We start from the raw sequence: 20800 nt of genomic DNA on the forward strand, positions 1-20800 counted from the left end.
TTATTATTACATGTAAGTTGTATTTCTAATATCCGATGAAAAGACAATTATTAAAACTTCTTTAACACATCAAAGTCACGAAGCAGCTTACCTCAGGTAGGGTGTGTTAGGGGTGTTAATACCTTCCCTAACCACAACCAGTCCTTTACCCATGAATTTCTGACGAGACCAGTACATCCGGGTTTCCTAGTAACCCTCAATCAAATACTAGGTGGCGACTCCAACGAACCAATCAAATTCAAGCAAACGCAATAACAACGATAAAATCGCCAGCCGACGCCGCGCGGATTGTTTGACGTGCGACAAGGTTTATGGAGCTTAAATGAATTATTTTAGAAAATTCAACGTCGGAATTCGGAACAAAGAATTGAAGAGAAATTTAGTTGAAGATTGAAGCAAATCTTGGTTCAAATAAGTGCTCCAAATTTGCCCCAAAAATCAATTCTAGTCCAATTCTAGAAAAGAATATCATATGATCTATTTCAAGCCCAAACATGCCTTATGTTGTGTGCAAACTTCAACCATCAAACACTAAAGGTTTCAATGTCAATCTTAGCCCAAATAATAGGTACATTTGTATCCTTATTTGATGCTTAAATTCAGCCCCAAATCAGCCCCAAATCACCCTCCAAATCAGCCCAAACACAATCCATGATCCTACATGTCCACACAATAAATAACATTTGATTTATTTGGGTAATTCATTGATCCAAGAGGGCAAACACATGGATGGAAAGCTGGAGGGGACATTGTGACATTATTTTGGGTCAAAAGAAGAAAGAGACAACTCATAAAGGAGGAAGAAAAACGTGCACCAAAATGTTCTCCAAGCTGGCCTGGTTTGATTTTCCAGAACACCTTTCGGTGTTTTGTCCATAACTTTTGACTCAGATGTCCAAATGAGCTGTTCTTTAATGATCTGGAAAGCTAACAGAATGGCCTATAAATATGTCTATAATAGCCATCTCGAGGGGAGGCTTCTAAAAGGGTCGAATTGCTGTCCAAAGTTAGAGTCAGATTTGTGTCCGAATTTTTACTGAAATTTTGTGTTGTGTTCTTCTTTATAGATTTCGGTTCTTTAGCTTGTAAAACTCATTATTTTAGTTTGATTCAAGTCATTTTATGTTTATTAAAGTGTTATTATATATAATCATGGTTGGCTAATCTTCTTCTTGGATCCAAATCAAGGATGATGGTGGTTGAGGTGAGTTCTTTAAGATATGAATGAATCTTAATGTCTATCTTTTCATTTTCTTCATGAATGTTTATTATTGCTAAGAAATTTTAGAAATCATTTAGGTAATGTTATAATCTTGAATTTTTATGCACAAACCTTAGTTTTGGTATAGAGATTGCTTGATTCAATGTCTTACTTAATATGAAAATACTTGTTCATTCTTAAGCAATAATCAATCTTCATCTTTTTAAACTTCATTGTAATATCTTCTGATCTAATATCACCATCGTTGATATTAGGTTGAGTTATCTTATATATGTTGAAGGAATCACCAATACATCATCATTAAAATTGATTTGGACCAAGACTTACTTTTTCTTGTCATTTAAAATCTATTTACACTTTTTCATCTTTGAAAACAAATCCATCAATCATTTTCAACCAAGTTATTGTTAATTTAATTTCTCTTGAGTTTTGTTTTGTTACCTAGCTTAATTTCCAGATCTAGCTCTCTGTGGATATGACCTCGATCTTACCGAGTTAATTGCTACATCGCACACTCGTGCACTTGCGAGTTAAAACAAGCCGAACATAAAAAGCGGTCAAGCAACTTATATCATAATCATGTTCTTATCTTGTTTATTTATGTTTTTCTTCTTCATTATGTTTAGCTAAGTTAATTATGTCAAGGTGAAAAGGTTTTACTAATGGTGTTAGAATAGGTATAATATAAACCCAACATGGACCTTAATGTTTATATCCAAGATAAATTGTTATTAGCATGTCTTATCTTTTTATCTTACTAATTCTTAATACCTTGCTTGTTAAATGGTTAATCTAGATTTATGTTGTATAACACTTGGTACATCGAATGCTTGATCCTTCATAGTTTTCGGCCAACATCGTTGTTATGATAGGAACTTGATTTGTTGTTAACATAAGCTAGCAACATGAATGCCTGATGATATTTATAAGTATGGTGTTACTTAGACAAGATAATTAATATGATCATGTTAATACTTTATAATGAGCCATTAATGATAAATCATCCGATTAGAACCTCCTTTGTGTGTGGTTTCTAGTTGAGTAATAAAAAGAGTTTATATTATATTTATTTGAAATACCATTAGTGAATCCTCTAACCTTGACATTTGTTTTTATCATTGTTTAATCCTTACATTAATCTTCCATCTCAAAGTTCTCATTAATTTCTTCTTCTTCTTCTTTTTATTATTATTACTACTATTACTACTACTACTACTACTACTATTAATATTATTACTATTATTACTATTACTATTATTATTATTATTATTTACATTCTTGTTATATGTTATGTACGTTAAGTATGTTCTATGTTTGATCAAGGATCCTGACATTGTTGGTCTTGCCTTGTTCATTCGTATCAGAAATCTGTTTATATTATATAATATATCTCTTTGATCTTTTCATAAAATCAGTATATAGGCTGGAAACCTGTGACCCGATCTTTTAGATCATTCTCAGGTATAACAACGTCACGTGCTGAGTATTATTATTATTATTATTATTATTTATTATTTATTATTGTTGTTGTTGTTGTTGTTGCATTGTTATTTATAATTTATACAATTAACCTCTTTGTGGTTGGACCCCGGTCTTGCCGGGTTATTTTGTTACTTCGACACTCCTGCACTTGGGAGAAGACATCAATCTTTTGGTCGTGTCATTGATCTAGCAGTTAAGGGAGCTCACACTAATGAAATGCCAGGTAGGTGCCATCACTATACTTCTTTAATTGAAGTATTGTTATTTCAATGACTCCTTCATTGATTCATGTGTGTGTGTGTCATGAGCTACAACATGTTTTATGGGAAATTTTGAATAATTTTAAAGTCGGCTATAATAACAAACACTTACTGAATAAATTTATAGTTCATCGTAATGACAAAAACTTATTGAGTAAATTAAAGTTGACTGTTATGATGAAGATTCTTTATGGCTGGTTGTAATGCCGAAGACTTGTTCGATAAATTCAAAGTTGATTGTTATAACGGAGACTTAATGTAAGGGTAAAGAATATTCAACTGCTTTTATTCATTGTTTGTATTACTATGTATTGCAAGTTCATCCTACCCGCCACCACAACAGTGATCTTGTTGTTGGGATTGCATAGCTTTTGTTATTAGATAGAATTTTGTGATTACTACTTTATTTTTCTCCCCCCTTTCCTATTTCACTGTAGCATAGTATTTATAGAAGAAATATTCTAGGGTTTCCAAACTAGTCCCTCAACTTTTCTTTTTCTTTTCTTTTCTCTTTTTTTTTTTGTATTTTTTAAAGCGAGCAATATCAACGTCAACTCAAAAAATCAGTGATTGTAAAATTAACGCGTTAAAAGTTGAACGCGTTCAGAATACCTTTGAAAATTTAAATTCTTCTAAGATGACGTTGAAAATGCTAAAAATGATGCAAATATATCAAAATGCATTTTTTTGGGGGTTTTTGTTTTTTTTTTTTTAATTTTTGATTTTTTCTGAAAATTTATCAAAAACATGGGTCAAAAATTAGGTAGCAACACATCTCATGGTGAACCACTAATAAATATTAAAACATGGTGATTTAGATGATTGCATTTTTCCCGTTGTTATTGTATAATAAAAACAAAGTTCGCTGAATCGCTGTAAAACACTGAAATTTTGTCTCTGTTTTCCATGGGAGAATAGCGTAAATCATATATTCTGAATACAAAATGGTTGAGCGATTACAAGTGCAGAAGGCTATATTTGAGCTGAAATTTATATCCACATGAAAGTTCTTGTTTGTTTGTTTTTTATGCGAAAGTAGATCCAATGAAATTTATACCCTACATAAATTTTAAAGATGCATTATTTCTTCTCAATGTTCACTTTCCCATTGGACCCAAGAAATGCAGGGTAAGCTATCAGCTTTTGGCCTTCATACTTGTTGCTACCCAATTTTTGACCTATATTTTAATAAATTTTCAGAAAAAATCCAAAAATAGCGAAAAGCATTGAAAACCCAAAAAATACATTTTTAATACATTTGCATCGTTTTTAGCATTTTCAGTGTCGTCTAAAAAGAATTTAAATTTTGAAAGGTCTTTCGAACGTGTTCAACTTTTAACGCGTTAATTTTAAAATCATTGATTTTTCTCATTGAGTCGATGGTGATATTTGCTTGCTTTTAAAAATACAAAAAAATAAGAAAAATCAAAATTTACAAAAAAAAAAGAGAAAAAGAGAAGGAAAGGAAAAGTTGAGGGACTAATTTGAAAACCTAGCAAAACGTTTCCTATAAATACCATGTTACACTGAATTTTCAAAGGGGGGGTCAATTTTGGAAACATCAGAAAAATACAAAAAAAACAACCTAAACCTAAACCTATCTCTAACCCCAAAAAGAAGAAGCCGCCGCCCCCCTCCAGGCTTTGAAATTTTTCTTCTCCCTCAACCTGCCCCATCGTCTCCAGCAGCCCCCCAACACTGCCTCTTCTCCTTTCCTCTCAGTAGATCTCCCTCTCATCAACACCAAACTAGCATTTCCTTCCCTCAGCAACAGCACCAGCCGGATCTGCTAAGAGGAGTGAAGACCGGCCAACAGCAGCCCATCTCCAGCCGCATGCCAATAGACACGACCATCTCCTCCCCTCACCAGACTCCTCTCCTCTCTCAGCCGGTCCTCCTCCTCCTTCCTAGAACAACCACACGGTCCTTCTCCCTTTGTCGACCACACCCACATCAACCTCTTTCGGCCACAGCCCCCCCCAAACAGCAGCTCTCTCACACCGTTTCCCCCATCTCCATCGACCAGCCTTCCAGAGGCAGTAGACCGACCGGACAATCGGCCTTCAGCTGGCCACATGCCACTCATGTTCCTCTGTGAACACAAAGCCTCTCCCTCACAGAAACCAGCAGTTGATCCTCCCTCTCAGCCACCGTGAACGGACCGCCCTCTCCACTGCCTTCAATCGGCCCGAACGCAACAGCAACAACACAAGACCAGCCCCTCAGCCAGCGGAGTTTCCCCCATTTCAATAGATCTTCTTCTCCTTCGGTCTCCTCCACAGCAACTGAACGGCAGCAGCTAGCCACCTCTTCATCTCCTTCAACCAGCGTTGCCGACCGGTCAACTGCTCCCCCCTCTCTACCGCAGCTCCAACTCCGAGACACAGCCGCCTGAGGAGAGAAGACAAAAAAAAATCAGACCGGGAGGAAGAGAGAAAACAGAAAGAGAGCAGATCTAAAAAAGGGGAGGAAGAACCGAAACTTTGCTTGCGTTTTGTGTTTTTGCAGGTGACAGTGGCTATCAACGTCATTGCAGGAAGGGAAAGGGAGAAGAAGCTGAGCAGACCCGCTCGTTTTAGTCTTTTGTGGCGGCGCGTGAACCCACACGCCGCCAGTGGCGGGGGCGCGTGGGAAGACGCGCCGCCACTGTTTATGCTGTTCCAGAAGGGCTTCCCTGCAATTTCTAGAGTTTAGGGACTATTTTGTAACTTTTAAATTTGTAATGTAATTTTTGTTTAGTGTTTAATTTTTTTATAATTTTTGTAATGTGATGTACAAAAGGAACAAAAAAGGAAAAGAAAAGAAAAGAAAAGAAAAAGAAAATAATAATGGAAAAAGAGATGTGTGTGTTTGTGTATTTTTTTTCATGTATCTTATTGAATCAAAAGAAAAAAATGAATTTAATATTTTAATTTATATGCACAAATATCTAAAGGACATATAAAAATCATGTTGTACTTTCCATAAAAATGTAGAACATGTATCTACATATATTTTGGGAATTAATAACTGATTTATCAAAGCCTTAGAATTGGGCTAAAATTTTACTTTTAAAAACACATCAAGTCCACGAAGCAGCTTACCTCAGGTAGGGTGCGTTAGGGGTGCTAATACCTTCCCTAACCACAACCAGTTTCTTACCCGTGAATCTCTGACAAGACCAGTACATCAGGTTTCCTAGTAGCCCTCAATAAATTACTAGGTGGCGACTCCAACGAACCAATCAAATCAAACAAACTTAATGAAAAATCGTCAGCCGACGCCGCACGAATTTTCTGACGTGCGACAATACTGATGCTTTAGCTTTTATTAATCTTTCTCTGCTCGACAATGCAAAAGATCGACATAATGGAAACAAAAGATGCTGAACTACATGAACAAAGACTTGACCATAAATTTTAAAGATGCATTATTTCTTCTCAATGTTCACTTTCTGATTGGACCCAAGAAATGTAGGGTAAGCTATCAGCTTTTGGCCTTCATACTGATGCTTTAGCTTTTTTTAAATGCAAAAGATTAACAAAAGATGCTGAACTACATGAACAAAGACTTGACCATAAATTTTACAGATTCCATGGGTTCAATCATACACATTATTATTTTTATGATAACGTCACAAAATCAATTCATTTCATGATGTATCAAATCTTTTTTCTTTTTTTTTTGAAAGGAGCTGATATAATTAATTAGAATATAAGTTTGTTCTGCCATCACAAGAAAACCTAACATAATATCACATAGAAAAGAAAAACGAAAACAATAAGATGTCTAAACCGGAGGAAAACAAGCTCCAGGAAAGCTATGAACAACAGAAACACTGGAAATGTATAAGATTAAGTTTCTTTATTTCACACAGAAACACCTCCAATAACTTAAGTTTGAGATTTCACATTTGAAATTTCGGTTAAGTTTCTCCATGATATAGACTTTCTATAAAAAATTGATTTAATCAACGGACAAAACTTGAAATATATAAGCTTTAATTTAAGAGTTATAATGGATTATTATTTTTTGTTGAAAAGTAAAACAGAAGAAAAAAATTGTAACTTCCTCTTAGATTATTTAAAATTCTATGATAATACAATAGTTAAATTATCAAGTAATTGTCCTGTACTTCTTCACTGCGAGTCGGACGAGAATTTTTTAAAACAAAACACTTGCTAATATTATATATAAAAAAATCCTACAATATTCTTGTTCGAAAACAAAATAAAACATTAATAAAGATATCGTTTGTTCAAATTTTTCTCTCTACTCTCTTTGTTTTTATGGATTTTCTATCCCTTTTGTATATGTTCATTACATCCTATAACATTAACTAGACACAATCTTACAATCTCTATATAACTCTTTTTGAATTAGGCTTGCTAGTTGATTGCTGATTAATTTCTAAAGATATGTTCATTCTAAGTACTTATCTACTATTTCTAGGTATTCCACATTATAATAAGATCTTGGCACTCTAAAGCAATGGTCAGTGGCGGAGCCACATAGGAGCAAGAGGAGGCAATTGCCCCCCCCCTCCCTCCCTCCCTCCCAATTAGCATCTGCCACTCTCGATCCCACTTTAATTATTCCATGGTATAAAGCTGTGTTACTTTTTTAAGTGATTCATATAAATTAATAGTAGATAAATCAATATCCAAATTAAATAAAATATAGAGATTTAACAGCTAAATCAAACATAATATAATAGAAAAGGAGTTGATCAAAACTAATATAAAGCTGTGTTACTTTTCTATTTGTTTCATTATATAATTTTAGTTTTATTTCTTTATAATTAGTTATTAAAAATGTTAGGGTTTATAATAATCTATGGGTTTGTTGAATTAATATGTGTATGGGTAATATTATATGCTAATAGATATGAATTGAAATGAGTTTTGATGAATTCATAAGTATTTTGTTATGAATTTCATATGAAAAATGATGATAATGAATTTACTAATGATTAAAAATGAAGTACATAATAAATAAATAAATAAAAACATTTAATATTTATGATTAATCCACTTGTACAAAACAACAAGCCAGCAAGAACAACATCAATTTTAAACAATCCTTTTAAGCTATGAGTTGAGAAATAATTAGGAGGCTTAACCTAATAGTTAGCCAACCCTTCTATATATATTAGTAGGGCAATATACAATAGTAAAGGTGGAGATTACCACATAAGAATATGACTACAATATTTCCTATATACTTACATTCTATAATACGCCCCCTTAAGCTGAGGGTGGAGGATCAACCCGAAGTTTGAATCTAAAAGCAGTAAACAAAGAAGCAGGAAGTGGCTTAGTGAAGACATCGGCAAGTTGATCCTGAGAGGAAATAAAATGAATCTGAATCTCCTTCTTCGCAACTCTATCTCAGACAAAATGATAATCAATCTCAATATGTTTTGTACGAGCATGAAATACAGGGTTTGCGGACAAATACGTGGCACCAAGGTTGTCACACCAGATAATAGGGGCAGAAGCAGTCGGAATCTGAAGATCCGTTAACAAGTACTGAAGCCAGATAACTTCAGCCATGCCATCGGCTAAGGCTTTGTACTCAGCTTCCGTCGAAGAACGAGCAATAGTGCGTTGCTTACTTGATTTCCACAAAATCAACGTCTGACCAAAGAACACAAGGTAACCACCTTTAGACTTTCTATCCTCAATACTACCTGCCCAATCTGCATCTGTAAAACCATGTAAAGCAAAAGAAGAGCTGCGAGTAATATGTAAACCATGTGATGCCATACCACAAAGATAACGCAAGATGCGTTTCACTGCGGCCCAATGAGATTCTGTAGGAGCATGCATAAACTGACAGACCTAGTTAACAGCAAAGCAAATATCCGAGCGTGTGAAGGTGAGATATTGGAGGGCACCAACAAGTTGCTGAAAACGAGTAGCATCAGAAAACAATGGATCCGGCATAATGGTGGCTTTGGATGCCGAAATAGGAGTATCAACTGGTTTACAGGATAACATACCAGCTCGTGTGAGGATGTCAAGTGTATACTTATGTTGACAAAGCATAAGTCCCAGACCAGTACACTGTACTTCAATACCCAAAAAATAATGAACATCACCCAAATCCCGAAGTTTAAATTTTGAGCTCAGTAGCTGAATGAGGCGTTGTAGCAGAATAGCATTATTACCCGTAAGCAGAATATCATCAACATAAACCAAAAGATAACAAATATCGCTACCAACCGAGAAGATAAACAATGAGGTATCCACTTTAGAAGCATGAAAACCAATGGATAATAGGAAGTCATTTAGATGAGTGTACCAAGCCCGTGGAGCCTGTTTTAACCCATATAGAGATTTATGCAATCAACATACATGACCTGGGAGAGCAGAATCAACAAAACCTGGAGGTTGTTTCATGTAAACCTCTTCATCAAGGACTCCATTTAGAAATGCATTATGAATGTCAAGCTGATGAATTTTCCAACCACTCGAAACTACAATGGAGAACACTAAGCGTACCGTTGCCTGTTTGATAACAGGACTAAAAGTTTCTGAGTAATCAATACCTTCTTGCTGAGTGAAGCCCCTAGCAACCAGGCGTGCCTTATACCTCTCAATGCTACCATCAGATCTGCGTTTAATTTTGTAGACCCAACGGCTACCAACAACATTCATGGACGGATGAAACGGCACTAAAGTCCATGTTTTGTTTGCGCATAAGGCCTGAATTTCCTCACGCATAGCATTATGCCATGCCTCATATCTGTTAGCATCAGGAAAAATAAGAGGCTCATGCGAGGGAGGAGAAGCTACCCGACTGAAGGAGGCAGCAGATGTGGCTGCCGTGGTAGTGGTCAGTGCTGTCTTGGGCTGTCTTGGACGAAGAACCATGGGGTGTTTAGGAGCAGCCGGACATAGAGTAGCAGTACCTGTACCTGGAATGTGCTGAAGAGGATAAGAGGAGAGATCAACACAAAATTGCAGACCAGGAGGTGAAGTCAGGGAGGTGCTGGGTTGTGCCGCTACTGAATCCTGCAAGTCAGAACCTGTTCCTGCACAATAATCATTGGAAAGACAAGCACGTGGTGACAGTATGGCTGTGTGGGGTGGTGAGGCAGGGTCAGCTGAATCAACGGGCAAGGGGGCAAGCTGGGGAGGTGCGGCAAGGGGCAAAGGTGAGTTGTGTGTTCTGCTGATTTGGGAAGGAATAGGCTGAAAACAGGAAGGGGGATGCAAGGATGGAAGATAGGTAGGCGGAGTGGGGGGAACCGGGGGTGTTGTTACCTATTCAAACTTTTTAAAAGGAAAGACACATTCATGAAAACGAACATGACGGGAGACATAGACACGACCAGACTCTAAATCAAGACACCGATAACCAAGATGAGACGAGCTATAGCCTAAAAACACACAAGGAGAAGACCGAAAATCTAATTTATGAGCATGATATGGACGTAAAAATGGAAAACAAAGACACCCAAATGTACGTAGGAAGTTATAATCAGGAGTGCGATGAAACAGACACGCAAAAGGAGATTTATTTTGAAGAACATGAGTAGGCATGCGATTAATAAGATATATTGATGATTCCATAGCATAGTTCCAAAAACGCAATGGGGCATTACACTGGCTTAAAAGGGTTAGGCCAGTTTTGACAATATGTCTATGACGACGTTCAACTGTGCTATTTTGTTCATGAGTATGAGGACAAATTAATCGATGATGAATACCAATGGTTTGAAAAAATTTATTTAATTTTCGATATTCACCACCCCAATCAGTTTGAACAGATTTAATTTTAAGAGAAAACTGACGCTCAACAAGTGTCTGAAAATGTTGAAACATGGAAAATACATCAGATTTCGCAACAAGCGGATAATACCAGATATATTTATTGTGCGCATCAACAAAGATAACAAAATAACGAAAACCATCAGAAGAAAACATTGGAGCAGGACCCCAAACATCGCTAAAATTTAATTCAAGTGGGGTAGAAGTTTTATGACTCGTCGGTCGTAATGACAAACGGGATGACTTGCCTAAAGGACAAGCTTGACATTGAGTAAAAGATCGTCTAGACGTACAAATAATTTTATTATTGGAAACTAACAAATTTAGAATGCGAGGAGTTGGATGACCTAAACGACGATGCCACAGGTCGGCAGTCGCAGAAATGCAAGGAGACCAAAAAGCATAAGGAACTAACGTAGCTGAAGACTCGGAGACAACATAAAGGCCATCATGACTCCGACCGGAAAGAAGAACTTCCTTGGTGACGAGATCCTTCACATAAAACACAGAATCGTGAAATTCAAAATAAACATGATTATCACGACAGAATTTCTGAACAGATAACAACGGTTTGGTAATGTGAGGCACACGAAGAACATTAGTTAATGTAAACAAGCGTTTTGGGGAATATAAAGTAGTATGTCCAACATGGGATATGTCAAGGGCCTTACCATCACCAACATGCAAGAAATCATTACCAAGATAAGGAGCAGAATCAGTTAGAGTTGCAAGGTCAGGTGTCACATGTTGATTCGCGCCGGTGTCGGGAAACCAAGTCGTTGCAGCAGAATCATTCGCAACAGCAAGGTGAGTAGAGGGTTGCTGTGTGCTGCTGCGAAACTGAGAGCATTGAAGAGCTGAATGGCCAAGATTGGAACATACTTGGCAGCGTACATGTCCAGACCACTGCCCCTGATTCGGCTTGAAATCTGCAGTAGAGGTGCGCCTGTTCTGCCACTGATTCTGCCTCTAGTCTGCAGCAGAGTGGCCTCTGTTTTGGGCCTGAAATCGGTTGTTGTTGGGATGCCAATTACCCCTATAACATTCCCTGTTTCGGCTGTGATTAGTCATGGCAAGATGAGCAGAAAGCTGAGGTGTTGGCAGCAATGGTGGCTGCTGCGGCAGAGAAGAAGAAGACAGCAGAGGCGAAGAGGATGAACCGACAGCCATGGAGTGAAAAGAATTCTTGTGCAGAAACTCATGGGTAAGAAGATGGCTATGAAGATCAGCATACGATAGCGGTTCGACCTTGGTTATGAGGCTAGTTACCAAGTCTTTGAACTCACCGCGAAGGCCATGAAACACATAGAGATTGAAATCTTCAAGAGACATTGGGCGACTAGCAGCAGCCAATTCGTCAAATAATGATTTGGCTTGCTGCATATACATACTAACGGATGCATCACCTTGCTGAAGGTCTTGAAAGGAGCCATGTAGTTGCATGATCCGGGAATTAGATGGGGAGGCAAGTGCCTTCTCAAGCGTGCGCCAAACAAAATGTGAAGTAGAACAATCTACTACAAGATGCAACACATCCACGGAGAGAAAGGAGAGTAGAGCACTCAAAATAAGTTGATCTTGTTGCTTCCAACGAAGAAAAGAAGGGTTGATGGCAGAGGAAGAACCAGCCGAAGCATCAATCATATGAGATGGAGGACACGGCAAGGAGCCGTCAACAAAGTGAAAAACACCTTGACCAAGGAGATATGGCTTCATCTGCATTCTCCAATAGAGATAGTTTGTGTTCGTAAGTTTCAACGACACAATTTGGTGGGTGTTTGATAGAGGAACCATTGTTGAAGTGTGTGTTCCCATAAGAGGCAAAGGAACGACAGAATTATGAGAAGAAGAATCAGACACATGAAGTTGTTCTCGGCCAGCAGCAGGAGGATGACTGGCCGGTGATGTTGCAGCAGGAGAAGAGATGGCAACGGTGGCAGCAGGAGGAGAATCCATGGGGAAGAAAAAAATTAGGGCCGACTGCAAAGTTGCAAAGGGAGAAAAGAGTTTTGACGGCCGAAGACTCTGATACCAAGTTGAGAAATAATTAGGAGGCTTAACCTAATAGTTAGCCAACCCCTTCTATATATATGAGTAGGGCAATATACAATAGTAAAGGTGAAGATTACCACATAAGAATATGACTACAATATTTCCTATATAGTTACATTCTATAATACTATGATTTTAGATGTTATGTATCATATGTCAGCATAGAATTGTTGTCAAGAACTTTTCTAATCCTTGGAAAATTTAGAAATAGATAAATGAAAATTTGTTGTATATATTGAAAAAGATATTTTTAATGAGATTAAAAATAAAATCATTATGAAACAGTTTTAAAATATAAAATCTCGAAGATAACAATTATAATGTAAGTTTTTTCATTTTAAAAGTATTCTTAAATTAATTTTGCTTAACATTAGCTGGTATATATATTTCAAATTAATTTCTATATATAACACATGTATGTATAACATATAATATCAAATATTTGTTAGTAATTTGCCCCCTCATTTAATCATCCTTTATTTTCTTTTTCAAACGCTATAGATTCATTTATGGTAAGATGACAATATAATGTTAGATCATCATTAATTAGATTAGTTACTTCATACAAGTCATCAAGGCTCCTCGTCTTTCTTGGTGGACTAAGAGGGCTGCCACTATTGGAACTTCCACTAGAAAAAGAAGATAAAGGTGAAGTTAAGTTCATTGGTGATTGTGAAGGTGTTACAAGTTCTTGATGATCTTCATATCTCTCATCCTCTTCATCAAGAACTGGTAGAAAGTCATATTTCTCACCATCATCTACCTTTGAATCTCATACTCTTTCTTCATCAAATTTGACATCTCTACTAATCATTGTCTTTCTTTTATTGAGATTGTAAAGTTTGTATCCTTTAGACTATTGATCATAACCCATAAAGATCATCTTTTTGCTTTTGTCATCTAGTTTAGTCCTTATTTGATCATCTACATGCACATAGTCAATACTTCCAAACACTTTCTAGTGAGTAGGAATTGGCTTTCTTTCATTTCATGCTTCTTGTGGAGTTATGACATTCAAGCCTTTTGTAGGACACCTATTTGACAAGTAAATAACACAATCTACAGCTTCAACCCAAAACTCTTTTAGCATCTTCTTGGTTTTGAGCATGCTTTTTGCCATATTGAGTATGCTTTATGCTTTCTCTTTACCATGCCATTTTGTTGTGGTGATCTAAGCACTATTAGGAGTCTTTTCTATCACGAGCTTCACAAAACTCATTAAACTTATTAGAAAGAAAATTTACCCCTATTTTTCTCAAGTGATTTTATAGAATAATCCCTTTTTCAACTATTGTCTTAAACTTCTTAAAATAATTAAATACATTGGACTTTTCTTTGAAAAAGTATACCCATGTTCTATTATAATTATAAAAAAAAAGTAGAAAATACAATTTTTTTTACCAAATAAGCATGGTTGAATAGGACCACATATGTCTACATGTATCTCTTGTAGGAGTTGATTTGCTCTAGATATAGACTCATTTGGAAAGCTCTTGCGGAATTGTTTGCCAATTAAACATCCTTCACACAACTGATTTGGATATATACTGGATGGTAGACCCTTCAACATCTTTTTTTGTTCCATCATCTTCAAGCTATCAAAGTTTACATGCCTAAGCCTTATATGTCAAAGCCAAGTCTCATCTTTCACACATGTCTTTAAGTATTTAGGCATATTTGTCTCTATGTTTAGCAAAAACATTATTTTCTTTGTCTTTGTAACCTTTGCAATCATAGTTTAATGAGTTTCAAATAATGTCAAAGTACGATTTTTCATCTTAATCTCATAACCTTTCTCCAACAATTATCCCAAACTCAATATATTGCTTTTACAGTTGAGATATAACAAACATTACCAATAAATTAATGACTACCATTTTTTAATATAATGAGAATCATACATTTCCCTTTGATAGAAACCTTTGAATGATCCACGAAGGTGACATTACCTTTAATTGATTCATTAAGCTCTATAAATGTTTCTTTATATCCACACATGTGATTGTTGGAACCATTGTCTAGATACCATATTTTTTCTTTGGCTTGCATTCGTTTATCATGGACTAGTAATAGGGTGGCTTCCTCCTCTTCCTCTGCCTTGACTGTTGCTACCTAATTTTTGACCCATGTTTTTGATAAATTAGGTAGCAACACATCTCATGGTGAACCACTAATAAATATTAAAACATGGTGATTTAGATGATTGCATTTTTCCCGTTGTTATTGTATAATAAAAACAAAGTTCGCTGAATCGCTGTAAAACACTGAAATTTTGTCTCTGTTTTCCATGGGAGAATAGCGTAAATCATATATTCTGAATACAAAATGGTTGAGCGATTACAAGTGCAGAAGGCTATATTTGAGCTGAAATTTATATCCACATGAAAGTTCTTGTTTGTTTGTTTTTTATGCGAAAGTAGATCCAATGAAATTTATACCCTACATAAATTTTAAAGATGCATTATTTCTTCTCAATGTTCACTTTCCGATGGGACCCAAGAAATGCAGGGTAAGCTATCAGCTTTTGGCCTTCATACTGATGCTTTAGCTTTTATTAATCTTTCTCTGCTCGACAATGCAAAAGATCGACATAATGGAAACAAAAGATGCTGAACTACATGAACAAAGACTTGACCATAAATTTTAAAGATGCATTATTTCTTCTCAATGTTCACTTTCTGATTGGACCCAAGAAATGTAGGGTAAGCTATCAGCTTTTGGCCTTCATACTGATGCTTTAGCTTTTTTTAAATGCAAAAGATTAACAAAAGATGCTGAACTACATGAACAAAGACTTGACCATAAATTTTACAGATTCCATGGGTTCAATCATACACATTATTATTTTTCTGATAACGTCACAAAATCAATTCATTTCATGATGTATCAAATCTTTTTTCTTTTTTTTTTTAAAGGAGCTGATATAATTAATTAGAATATAAGTTTGTTCTGCCATCACAAGAAAACCTAACATAATATCACATAGAAAAGAAAAACGAAAACAATGAGCTGTCTAAACCGTAGGAAAACCAAGCTCCAGGAAAGCTATGAACAACAGAAACACTGGAAATGTATAAGATTAAGTTTCTTTATTTCACACAGAAACACCTCCAATAACTTAAGTTTGAGATTTCACATTTGAAATTTCGGTTAAGTTTCTCCATGATATAGACTTTCTATAAAAAATTGATTTAATCAACGGACAAAACTTGAAATATATAAGCTTTAATTTAAGAGTTATAATGGATTATTATTTTTTGTTGAAAAGTAAAACAGAAGAAAAACATTGTAGCCTCTTAGATTATTTAAAATTCTATGATAATAAAATAGTTAAATAATAAGTAAATGTCCTGTACTTCTTCACTGCAAGTCCGACTAGAATTTTTTAAAACAAAACATTAATAAGGATTTCGTTTGTTCAATTTTTTTTCTCTACTCTCTTTGTTTTTATGGATTTTTCTATCCCTTTTGTATATGTTCATTACATCCTATAACATTAACTAGACACAATCTCGCAATCTCAATATAACTCCTTTTGAATTAGGCTTGCACATTATAACAAGATCTTGGCATGCACTCTAGAGAAACGACTTTTCTTCATAGCATCGTCGTCTACACGCTACCTTTCTATCTTTAATTTCTCTATTCTGAGTCCCAACACATTTAAGTGGTTCAAAGCCTACTGTTTCGTCTTTGAAGTGGTTAGACGAAAGTCACCATCACTCAATTTGAGAGTCTTAATTTGTAGTCTTGTGGACTTTATACATTATTAATCAAAGCTTGGAAGTTGGAAAGAAACATCCTCACTCCAAATCCTACAGAAACTTGTGGAAATATTAGCATCCCTTTTCCATTTGGAATAGGAATTCGATTTCAAAAAGATAACCTCCTTCTTGGAACATCCTAGCTCTAAATCCTACGAATACTCGAATTAAAATATGGAATGCCACCAAATATATAGATAGATTGAGAGAGAACTTTTCATTGAATTTGCTTCAAATTATTTGGACAGTTCGTTTACTCTTTTAAGGCAGTCGTCTCTGTCTCAATTGGTATTTTTTTCTCACAAATATAGGGAGCAAAGAAAGATCTTTCCCCTCTCTCTCTCTCTCCTTCCATTATTGATCTCCAGCAGCATCTAAATCTGCAATAGAAGGGAAGGCATGATTCCTCGTAGTGTCCCTCTAATTTTTCTCCTGCTATTTCTAGTCCCTGAAATAGCAACTGTATCAGCACTAATTATGGCGAGGCCTAATTGTACAGAGACTTGTGGAAACATTACCATCCCTTTTCCATTTGGAATAGGAACAGGTTGTTACATGAATGACTGGTTCTCAGTTCATTGCAACGAAACAACTGCGAATTCTCCCAGCAGGGCTTTCTTAAGCAGAATCAACATGGAGGTCTTCCAGATTTCATTAGGGAACAGTTGGGTTCGAGTAAACAGTCCAATAATTTCCTCTGGCTGTTCTGGTAGAGGTGCCAACTTAGCCATTAATATGACTGGAAGTCCTTTCTCCTTCTCTTCCTCAAATATCTTCACCGCAATGGGCGGCAACAATCGTGCTTTATTGAACGGAATTGAGCCAGAAATTGTTGGGTGCACGTCAACTTGCGGTGCTAGTACAGAAGGTAAAGAAAATAGCTACTGTTCTGGTAACAATTGCTGCCAGACCACAATTCCCTCGAGTCTCCAGGTGTTCAACGCGAGTTTGGTGACCCCAGAGCACCCTATTAATGATCAAGGCAGGAATCAATGCAAGGTAGCTTTTATAGTAGAGGAAAAATGGTTCCGGAACAATATATCAAGTCCCGAGGTGGTGCAAGATATGCAATATGTTCCAGTAATCCTGGATTGGGTTATGTATTATGGTACTGACATCCCTGAAGGTGTAACATTGTATTATGATGCAAAGAATTCTGATGCAATGCATTGCGACCCCCCTATGAACTTAACTTCTGGCAGGTCGGGTTTGAGAACAGTAACATTGTATTCCAATTCAACTACTTGTAGTTGCAACCCGGGCTATGATGGCAATCCGTATCTTCCTGATGGATGCACTGGTATGATTCGAACACGCTTAATGTGATTTAATCTATTTTTCTTAAGAAAAAATAATGGAGTACTGAAGCTTTAGAATAGAGTTGAAGCATAAATTCACCATGCAATATCACTCTACTTTTGGATGGCTCCAATCACAAGAACATGCTCACTCATTGGATTTCCTGAATCAGATATCGATCAGTGCAAAATTCCCGGGGTAAATTTGTGTTCGGGGATGACAAAATGTGTGAATGTACCGGGGTGGTACAAGTGCGAGCTTGACAAAGCTAAGATCACTTTATTGAGTAAGTTCCTGTCTCCTAATTCTTTTTTCCTTCGTAATTTATAGGAACCTGAAACATTGGTTTAGAGGATAATTTGTGTTTGGGAGACAGTAGAAATTATATGTTTTCCCTTGTCTGAGAGAATGGAATGGGAGCTACGAGAAAATTAATTCTCGTCCATGACTGCCTTTTTTATCTCTCCAAAATGGATAGAATGAGGCAATGACGATATAGTACTTTCTTAATTATTAATTCACATCTTTACCCTTCCCCTGTAAATCATAGCATACGATATAATTCTGTTCTTTTTAATTTCACCTTCTTTTTCTTTTTTTTTAATTAATTAAATACAGACAAGAACTGGATACTTAATGTATAATTATCTATAATTACGCTTTTCCACTTATATGGGAAAATTTTAAATTTTTTGTATGGTTTTTTTGACGTTGCTATTGTTGAACAGTGTTTTTTATACTAATCGATTGGGTATGTTTGACTTGGAAAGTTCTCCATTTGCACTTCAAGAAGAAAATAACTATTTGTAAAAAAAAATATTAATTTTATTTGTGGGAATAAAAAGAAAAGTCGTATGTTAATTAAAAAAATTAGGTTAATTGATTTATTTATCTTTATGTATTGGATTTATATAGATATTTTCTCTTATATACTCTTTTGTTACTGTTTGGATGAAAATACCCCTAAAAATGAAAAATTAAGTCTTAAAATTTTTGAAAACTTAACAAAACATGAAAAACCAATAAAATAAAAAAAAATTAAAAACATATTTTTTTTAAAAAAAAAACCTGGAGATCTTTCCATGCTATTTTATTTTATTTTTGTAATTGTTTTAGGCGCTTTAAAATTAAAAAAAAAAGTGGCTTTTTTGTTCAAAATAGTGAAAGGATATATAAGGAAAAAAATATGAATATACAAAAACATATAAGAATATAAGAATTAAAAAAAAAGTATATAAGAAAATATACGCCAGAAGGTTAACCATGCACCTTGTTGGCATAGATTGTTGTTCAATAATAATACGTGTGTATGTATCCAACTTTTTTCTTTTTCTCTTGCGAGCAATGGCAGTTCTAGGTGCGGCCACTGGATTGTTGTTGCTGCTTGTTGGTATTTGGCGGTTATATAAACTTGTAAAAAAAAGGAAGAACATTGAACTGAAGAAGAAGTTCTTCAAACGAAATGGTGGTTTATTGCTGCAGCAACAATTATCCTCAAGTGATGGAAGCATTCAGAAAACAAAAATATTTACTTCCAAGGAGCTGGAAAAGGCAACCGATCGTTTTAATGATAATAGAATACTTGGTCAAGGTGGCCAAGGAACTGTTTATAAAGGAATGCTAGCAGATGGAATGATCGTTGCTGTTAAAAAATCCAAAATGGTGGATGAAGAAAAGTTGGAAGAATTTATCAATGAGGTCGTCATCCTTTCACAAGTCAATCATAGAAATGTGGTCAAGTTGCTAGGTTGTTGTTTAGAGACGGAGGTTCCTCTGCTAGTCTATGAATTCATTCCCAATGGAAATCTCTTTGAGTATATTCATGACCAGAAGAAGGAGTTCGAGTTTTCATGGGAAATGCGACTAAGGATTGCTACTGAAGTTGCTAGGGCACTTTCTTATCTTCATTCCGCAGCCTCCATTCCGGTTTATCATCGTGATATGAAGTCTACAAATATACTGTTAGATGAGAAGTTCAGAGCAAAAGTATCAGATTTCGGAACTTCAAGATCGATCGCCATTGATCAAACTCATCTAACCACTCATGTTCAAGGCACTTTTGGATACTTGGACCCAGAGTACTTCCAGTCTAGCCAGTTTACCGGAAAAAGTGATGTCTACAGTTTTGGTGTTGTTCTTGCAGAGCTCTTGAGTGGGCAAAAACCAATTTCTTATGAAAGGCCGGAAGACAGGAGAAGTTTAGCCACTCATTTTATTCTTTTGATGGAAGAGAACAAGATATTTGATATTCTTGATGAACGACTTGTGGGGCAGGACCGTGAAGAAGAAGTTATCGCAGTCGCTAATCTTGCAAGAAGATGCTTGAACTTGAATGGAAGGAAACGACCAACAATGAGAGAAGTCGCGATAGAGTTGGAGCAGATTCGGCTGTCAAAAGGAGCTCTTCATGCACAACAAAGTAGTAAAGAACTTGAAAACATCAGGGATGAAGTTCCCAGCGTATGGGAAATTGCTGGACCTACTTCAGTAACAATTGGCGATTTTAGAAATGGCACGGCTCCATCTTTGGATGTCCAGCCACTGATTTCTCACGAAACATGGTGATGAAGGACATCCACGACATTTATGTTCATTTGATTTGCATGAGTTTTAGACAATTTTAAGATTTTCTCGTTGTATTTCCCTTCATCAGACGTTCCTAAACTAATCGAACAATTAACATATATGTATAATTAGTATTTTGTGCCTTGTGGTAGTTCTATTTATGATCTCTCCTTGTGATTTTATCACTCCTTTGATTTTCTCTATCTCACCCCAGTACTCCCAACAAAAGTTGCTCTAATCCGAAAGTTGAAAGATTATATTTTAGTTTCAGTCATAGTTTTTAAATTTTGTCTAATTTAAATAAATAAAAATTAATAATGTCAAATTTAATATCATTTATAAAAAATAATTCATCTAATAATCCAATAATATGCACCTTTTTTAAATTAGATGATTTTT

The 20800-nt window shown here is 35.7% G+C and overlaps 1 protein-coding gene across 1 annotated transcript; it reads left to right on the forward strand.

Annotated features, from left to right (window-relative positions):
- The first annotated feature begins 16595 nt into the window (after nt 1-16595).
- Nucleotides 16596-20586, forward strand: LOC133702474 (wall-associated receptor kinase-like 8). The gene is made up of 3 exons (XM_062126789.1): nt 16596-17837; nt 18009-18122; nt 19188-20586. The coding sequence occupies exons 1-3, from the start codon at nt 16937-16939 to the stop codon at nt 20399-20401; spliced, it is 2229 nt and encodes a 742-aa protein (XP_061982773.1). The 5' UTR covers nt 16596-16936; the 3' UTR covers nt 20402-20586.
- Nucleotides 20587-20800: the final 214 nt, after the last annotated feature.

This window comes from Populus nigra, chromosome 1 (genome assembly GCF_951802175.1).
Source record: "Populus nigra chromosome 1, ddPopNigr1.1, whole genome shotgun sequence".
NCBI lineage: Eukaryota > Viridiplantae > Streptophyta > Magnoliopsida > Malpighiales > Salicaceae > Populus > Populus nigra.